General features: G+C 52.9%; 1 protein-coding gene across 1 annotated transcript in view; it reads right to left on the bottom strand.

Annotated features, from left to right (window-relative positions):
- Positions 1-5,652, bottom strand: part of PIK3R6 (phosphoinositide-3-kinase regulatory subunit 6) — a 16,732-nt gene extending 11,080 nt beyond the window's left edge. The window contains exons 1-4 of the mRNA XM_027896853.1: positions 5,571-5,652; positions 4,266-4,357; positions 2,207-2,275; positions 1,611-1,743 (exon numbers count right to left, since the gene is read on the bottom strand). Of these exons, the coding sequence (XP_027752654.1) occupies positions 1,611-1,743; positions 2,207-2,275; positions 4,266-4,355 (292 nt within the window). The 5' untranslated portion in view covers positions 4,356-4,357; positions 5,571-5,652. The remainder of the gene's footprint in view (positions 1-1,610; positions 1,744-2,206; positions 2,276-4,265; positions 4,358-5,570) is intronic.
- Positions 5,653-8,250: the final 2,598 nt, after the last annotated feature.

Below are 8,250 nucleotides of genomic sequence, written 5' to 3'. Positions count from 1 at the left end.
CAAAGGCAAAGGTAGGTCATGCTACATAAAAAGAAAACCCCTTCTATTCAGGGATCATTTCCTGTGTTTCCCTTCCTTTGTTTAGTGGATTATGAGCTTGGGAGGAAGCAGGAGGAAGAGCCCTACTCCTGGCCTCCCTCCCCAGGGCCACATGGGGGAACAGTGTCTGGGGGGATATGAAGAGCACAACGGGATTGTGATGTAGGAGAGATGTATTTTACCCTCACCCAGCTCTGGGGAGGGCAAGATACACCCACCTGGCATTGCTCAGCTACAATCATCTTGGGAACCTTGTGGTGCTCTGAGGGAAGCCCCACTGGAGATCCCCATCTCTCCACACTGAATCATTCCTTTAGCAGAAATCAGGTGAGATAAAGGTGGACACTGGAGCTCCAGACAAGGCAGTACTGAGGAAGGGTGGTTGGGGTGATGAGGATGAGCTGAGAATACCTAAAATGGCATTTTTTAATTTCCCACCAGGTTTCTCATGTTTTACCTCCCCGCCACAGGGTGTCTGTACCTTGCACTGTTCTAAAGGATTACTTTTAAAGAATCTTATTAAAGAAAACTATAAAAAGAAGAACTTCTAAAAAGCAATGTGGAGAAAAGGGAAAGTTATCCTTTAGCTTGCTTTGTAGAAGGGACTGTTCTCTGAGGACACTTCTGGCATTTTAGTGTCTACAGCCTGATGCACAGGTACTGGAAGGACAGCCCATGCTGGGCAGTCTCAATCTCAGATGGAAAATTTACTTTGCATAAAAGAGACCTCCACAAAATGCACTGAGATGCCCAGGCTGGGAGCAGAAACATCCTGTTTCCCAAATAGAATTGGGAGTTGGAAGGGACCCACAAGGACCATCAAGTCCAACTCCTGGCCCTGCACAGGCCCATCCCCAAGAGTCACCCCCTGTGCCCCAGAGGATCATCCAAAGCCTCCTGCAGCTCTGGCAGCCTTGGGGCTGTGCCCACTGCCCTGGGGAGCCTGTTCAGTGCCCAACCAGCCTGTGGGGGAAGAACCTTTTGCTGAGATCCAGCCTGAGCCTGCCCTGACACAGCTCCAGCCATTCCCTGGGGGCTGTCCCTGCTCCCCCCAGAGGTCTCGTCTCGAGTCAGGACGGGGAGGAGACGGGGACGGGTCCGTCAACCTTGACGTCCCTCCAGAGGGGAGTCAGAGGAGACGAGGTCGACTTGTGTGGTTCACTGAAGTCGGTGAGGAGTATTACGTCTCCCACACCTAGACATAGATATAGATATAGAGATATAAAAATGTATATATCGACCGGAATCTACCCGACGCCTTGACTCTGGTGTGCCCGCACTGACAGCAGGATGACCCCCAAGTTGTCTGCTACTAACCAAGGCTCAGCAGCCTGAGGTCAGGAGAGAGGAACCCTCCCACCTCAATGCACGCCCAAGACCCCCAAGCATTTGCCCATCTCCCTGCCATGGCTCACTGCACTGGGCAAAGGCCAGCTCAGGTATGCAAATCCCCCAGAGCCCCCATGAGCTGGTTTTGGCTGGGCTAGAGCTGTTTTGCTTCATGACACCCCAGTCCCGTTGCCTCGAGGGCACAGCTGTGCCCGGTGCCACTCAGGGACAGACCCTCCTACCTGGTGCTGTCCTCTCCACCTTCAGCCTGGTGGCATAGTCCAGCCCAATGGTGCAGAAAGGCTTGGGCAGGGTCAGCAGCTTCTTGCAGAAGTCGTAGACTCTGCCACAGAGCTCCTCAGAGATGCAGGGAGCCTGGGGAGACACAAGGAGATGCCACGGGCAGGGATCCCTAATGCTGCTCTCCCTACAGACCCCAGAGCTGCCCAAATTCAATATGGATTTCAATGCAAAATGAAGCAGAATCAGACCTTACAAATGCTTGGAAAATCTCCAGCAATAACCACTGAAGGATGTGGGCGCTTTTTTTACCAGGTTGTGGCTTCCTGCACCTCCAGGCACCTAAACACCTCCAGCAAAGTGGGTCAGCTGGAAGGGCCTGTCACTCCTGTGTGTGTCACAGGTGACAGAGTCTCAGCCACCAAACAGCACCCTGGGAAATACCCAACTGAGTCCACCCATGGCAGTCCCAGGGCTTTGCTGGGCAGGTACTGGGTTATTCCAGCACAGGAACAGGTCCTGAATCACTTCAAGGGGCCCCTCCTGTGGCTTCTGATTTCCCCTGGCTCTTGCCCCAGCAAGGCCCCCAGTAGGTTACCTTGATCAAGGTGTACATCAGGGTGTGCAGCAAGGGGATGATGTAATGCCTGAAGTCACCCCGCTCTGCCTGTGGAAGCAGAAGGAACAGTCAGTCCCAGCAGGATCACCCAGCTGGGCACCAGCCCTGGGAATGAGCCCCCAGAGCACCCAGGATGTGCTGGGTTGTGTCTCTCAGCAGCTCAGACACACTTAAGGGGCTGATTCCTGGGTCAAGGTGAGGTTTGGGATCCCCCACAGGCTTTTGGGGTGGGCAGGATGTCCCTGGATGGTGCATGGACCACACAGCCACGGTGGGAGAGGGGGAGCAGAAGTTTCTAACTGACCTCCTTTCTCTTGCAGAAGCTCATGTGGGAAACCAAAACCTCTGGGAAAAGTCTGTCTTACATTTGGTGGGTGTGGGACCAGAGTGAACAGGGAGGAGACCTGTTCTTGCATCCCCATCCTGGCCCATGGGAAGCCAGATGGATGTTCCAGCTGACACAGCTCCAGCCCCTCCCTGCAGCCTGGTCCGGCTCTAACAACAGCTCCAGCAACAGGAATGCCCAGGGATAAACTTGGGAAAGGTATTTCCACTCCAGAGATATTTCTAGCACCTTTCTTCAGGGCTGATGGGTTGATGGATCTGAATTAAATGGAAATGATGGCAGCAAGGCTTTAGAAATGATCAATGAAATGAATAACACTGAATTGCTGAGACCAGTTGATATTTGCCCTGGAGGAACTCAAGCATGAAATTGCTAAATTATCATCTATGGTTGATACTGATGGCTCAGAGCTGCTGCAGCACCAGAGGAGCGAAAAAATAATAAAACCCAAACAAGTGTCACACATTTCCAGGAAGAGCTTCAGGGAGATGAAGGGAATTACAAACCAGGAGCACTGACACCCCTGCTGGGCAAGGAAAGATAAGAGTAGCAGAGTGATAATACCTATGAGGAGAACTGCCAGGGCTTTAGCAGAGAAAGCAGCTCTCAAGTCCCCGGGGAAAATCCCTGTATCCACAGCCAAGGGTGATGTGGGTGTTCCTGTCTATCTGGATTTGCAAAAGCTGCCGGATAAAATGCCTTCCCAAGGCACTGATGGAAGCTGAACTGCCACAGCATGGGACAGACAGCCTGCAAGCAGCCTCAGAGCTGCTAAAAGGCAGAAATCTGGGATTGGGGAATAACTGCTGGATGTGTGCACAGGGATCTGCACTGGGCTGGCATGGCCCGTGTGTGTGGCACGTGTTGAGGGAGGGAGGGGGCAGCCTCAGCAGGGCTGCTCCATCCTCCCAGATCAGAAGGAGAAATTAGTAAAAATGCTGAGAAAATGGTACGGGGAGGTTTGTGCACAGAGTGTGGGCTCATCAGTGGGGTGAGGAGGGGGAGAAGGAGGAGGAGGAGGGGAACAGGGGCTGATCCTCCCTGCACCAGAATGAGGGCACTGGGTAAAATGAGGCAGGCACATGAGACAGAAAAGGTGCTGCTTCTACACATGACACCTCAGCAAACCACAAACCAGGTCACACCAGGATGCTGAGGGTGCTGAAGGTTTATACAAGACCAGAAAAGGACAAAATAAATCAATGAAACCAAAAACCCATCACAGGTTTCCACCTGTGCTCCCAGGACAGGATGCTGGGTAAGGTGCTTCATCACAGTGGGTGATGTGGAGGAGTATTTTCCACTCCACCTGTAACCACAGCTGCTGGGGTGGGATGAGGGAGATTTGGGGTGGGATGAGGTGTTGATCACTATTTGCAAGCTGTGAGGGCTTGGCTGCCGTGACACTGAGGAGCCTGGGGAGGTTCCTGGCTCTGCCCACGGCTCACCGTCACTTCTGGGACAAACCCTGGCCCCTGCAGACAGCATCTGGGGACAAGCTACAGCTCTGCCCTGGTGTCCTACAGGGTTTTCCACTCTGTGCTGACCCACAGTCCCCAGCTGGGCTCAAGGCCCCTAAAAACTCCTGTCTGAGGCGGAGTTGAGTCCCCATCCCTCTGCCCACCCAGCAGGGCACGTGCCATGGAGGGGCCAAGCCCGGCACTCGGGGGACATCTCTGAGGTGGCACTTACCCTTTCCAGCTCCTTCACCAGGATCCTGACCAGGACAGAGCTGTTACTGGGATTCTGGTCGATTTTTTTATGCAGGGTCCATCGCAGCATCCCTGAGAAGTGAAAGCCAGGAAAGGTGAGGTTGCCAAGCAGAGCAGTGAGGGATCAGGGTGTTCCACAGAGCAGTCAGGAGACCTGGGCACTGTTGGTGCAAGAAACACCCACGGAGATGCTGCACTATCAGAGCTAAACCAGATTTGTCTTCCCTCTGCTTCAATCATTGTCCCTCTGCAAGGGACAAGCCAGGCTGCTGCCCTGGCTCTGGATGCAGCATCGAAGTGTCAGATCTCCAGTACTGGGAAACCTTTGGACAAAGGTCTCCAGGACTGTGGGGGCTGGAGAAGAGCAAGGCAGGGCAATGGGCACGAAGTTTGTTTCCTGTTGCCTCTGTTGTTCTGTTGTTCTGCCTGTTTTCCCAGCCTGTCATGAGGAATTTGGGTTCCTGCTGGTCCCCAGCACACAGCACCTGAACACTGCCTGCCAACAGCACTCAGAGCAAGGACTGCAAAGCATCTCAGTCCTGAGGATGTCAAGGCTCATTCCAGACAAAATCAAACTTCATTAACTGTAAAATATTCCACGTGCTCCGAGAAAAATCAATTTTTCAAAATTAATTAGGTTTCCTAAGGCTGTGACCATCCAGTGGCTGGCTCAGGTGGAGTTTCATTCTCCAGATCCATAACACAGAGAAATCAAGTGGCTCTTCAGTGAGGAGATGAGCAGTGAATGGCAAAACAATATCCCCATGGAGAGAGAGAGGGAAACTCCAGCTCCAAGGGGCTGAGTGAGTTGGACAGGGATGTGCCAGGAGCCAGTGTCGGATCTGAGACCTCTGCATTTATGTCCCACCTTAATGCTGGACCCCCTGGGCGAGTGTAGGGTGGGAAGGATGTAAAAGCCACGTAGAGGATGATGAAAATGGCTGGGGCTGCTCACAGAACAACAGTATCACAGGATATTATTCTGAGATGGAAGGGACCCACAAGGGTCACCAAGTCCAACTTTCAAGTGAATGGCCCATGAGGGACCAAACCCACAACCTCGGTGTGTTAGCAGCTGAGCTGATCCCAGGGTCACCAGGAGCTCAGCAAAGATTTGGCACCTCCAAGAGCAGCTTGGGGAGGGCAGAGCAGCGCCAGGGAGGGGGAAGCCACCGTGTCCCCCCACCCTGGCACTGCCTCGGAGAGGCGAGCAGGGGGTGTCGGGGCCAAGCAAGCCCCAGCAAGGAGGGCACAGCCCAGGGGCGGTGCCAGAGGTGTGTCTCACCTCGGTCACACTGGCAGGCCGGGTGGTGCCCGTCCAGCTCTCGCAGCAGCGTCCGGACCCGGCGCAGGATGTCGGACTCCACCTCTGCGGGGACAAAGAGGGCGTGAGCAGCCAGGACAGCACCCCTGGGAGACCGGGACAACCCCGAGGCAGGAGGCACCGGTTTGGCTGAGCACAGGGACTGCCCCTTCCTCACAGCCCTCAGGGTGGCTGTCTCAGCAGGTTTCAATCCTGAATGAACCTCTGTGGAAACACAGCAGAGCTGCTGGAGCTGGGTGGGAATGCCAGCCCATGGACCGGTGGTCCCTGGAGCCCTGCTGGAGAGCAGAGGGCTCCTGCAGGGACGTGGTGGTAGAGAGGCTTTGCAGAAGAATGCTCACACACGAGCTCTGCAGAGCTTTCCTCTCCCCCTGTTCGATAAAAAAAAAAAAAAATCACACATTAAATATAGAAACTAACAAAATTAAAGCACAACTTGGCACCAGGAACGAGCAGAAACACCTCTGCATTTTGGCACTGCACGGATTCAGCCTCAACCTCACGCTCATCGCAAGGAGGACTCTTGCAACAAGGTCTGCTGCCCACACCAGCAGCTCAGCCCTCATGGGAAAAACACAGGCAGAGCCACCAGGCTGGTGTGTCCCCTCCTGCCTTCGCCTGTGACCCCTCACAGCCTCCCCATGACATGCAACCACCCACCCCCGGGCCTGGAGCACCTTCTGCTTCCCCAGGGAGGGACTCTGGGTCGCTGCTTCTGCCTGGTAACCACCACATACGCTTTGTACTCATCAAAACCAAACTGCATCCTGCTCTTGGTCAAAAATAAGTTCTACAACCTCAGCCCCAGTTTGGGCCAGGACTCTCAGCGGGCTGGGGGCTCGTGAGCAGGAGCTCACAGGGTGACAGCTGACTGGCCATGCACAAAAATCAGCATGTGGGTAAAGGGCAGGAAGGCTGCAAGGTCCCTGTACCCCACCATGGTTCTGCCTTTGTGTCCCCCCCTTACCCTGGGCTGCTCTTTCCCCATTGGAAAAAGGATTCTTATTTCCTTGTAATGAAAAAAAAAAAACCTTATATAAAGTTAGATATTTTTAGGTTATGTTCTCCTGCCGTAGGAAATTTCAGGCTGGAGCAGCGAGAACATGGCCGGGTCCAGGGAAGGATCACAGAATCCCAGGATGGTTTGGGTTGGAAGGGACCTTAAAGATCATCTCGTTCCACCCCCTGCCATGGGCAGGGACATCTTCCACCAGCCCAGGTTGCTCCAAGCCCCGTCCAACCTGGGCTTAAAAACTTCCAGGGACCTCAGATGTTTGTGGCTGGTCAGAGTTGTCTCATCCACACAGTGTCATCACCACCACATTTCCTGCCCACTTTTGCTGCTGTGTTTTCTCATTCCCTCCATACCTTCTGCTGCCACATTTCCTTTTTCCCTGACATCAGAGCAAGAGCAGGAGGGCATTGATTTCTCTACAAGATCCAGAGCTGTACTCGGGGACCACAGCTCCAAACCTCCTCCCTTGGCCACTGAAGGGTCCAAAGAGATGGTGATAAGGGAATAGGGGCACCAGACATGAGCTCTGCCTAAAAGACAGCTGGGAAATGCAAAATTTAAAATATTTGGGATGACCTATTCCTGAGCACACCCCAACAGCCAAAACAGTTCCCCTATTTAGTGACCCCAGGAGAGTGCATCCCTTAAGGATGCTTGTAGGGAGGATTCATTCAATCCAGGCTTCAGGAAACAGCCACACTCTCAGGGTCACAATTATTCACACCTGCTGATGAAGCTCTGTGTGTGCCCAAGGGAAGCACAGTTCATGTCATGGTGCCCACACAGGGAGAAATTACAGTGCAAAAGTGTCCTTTGAAACGGGATTTTCCTCATTTGGGAAGTGTCATTTGGGGAAATGTCTTGGAAATTTTCCTTCCTTTTTTTTTCTCTGCGGTGATTTTGTGAAGCTCCTCAGTTTCACTGTTGTGTTTATTGGGTTTGCACTCAGGGATTATGCATTAATGGACTATTTGAAATTTCCTGCTCTTTTCATTTGTGTACGTTTGTAATTACCAGAGGAAGCTTTTCCTGGGCATTGATATAAATAGTGTCCTCTCCTTCTAAATCAAAGCAACCTCAGCCAAGATACTCGGAGGTTTCTTCATGGGGAGCAGAGCGTCAAAGAGATTGTTCCAACACAAACAAGAGGACCTTTGATCTAAAAACAGGCTCAACGTACCAGCAACAAACAGTAGTGGCTCAGAAATTAAATAAAATGTTTCAGCAGTGACATCCTGACCTCGGGGTGCTGGGAGATCAACACCACCCTGTGAAACGGCGCGAAAATAAAATATGGGGGGGGGGGGGGAAATGGACACCAAAAAAAAAACATATAAAACTGCTTTAAAACTCAAATGAGAAGGGTTGCCACTCCTGAGGCTTTCAAAGTGCCCCACTACAGCAATCTTTTGGCTGCCCCTCTGCTGCTTTGTGCCTCATTTCCACCTGCCCAGCAGCATCTGCCAACTCCTCGCTAAGAGCATCTGCCCAGTTCAGGCATCCACGTGTTTTATTGGAGGGGGATTGAGGCAGAAGAAGGTGATGGTTGGGGGTTCATTCACGGGGATCCCCTCACCCCAGCCCCCCGGGGGGCTCAGCATCACCCACCTGTGCTGTCCATGGCCG

The sequence above is a fragment of the Empidonax traillii genome, unplaced genomic scaffold, assembly GCF_003031625.1.
Source record: "Empidonax traillii isolate 1590-97213 ecotype Southwest subspecies unplaced genomic scaffold, ASM303162v1 scaffold518:size600044, whole genome shotgun sequence".
Taxonomy (NCBI): Eukaryota; Metazoa; Chordata; class Aves; order Passeriformes; family Tyrannidae; genus Empidonax; species Empidonax traillii.
This window is presented reverse-complemented; position numbering and strand designations above follow the sequence as displayed.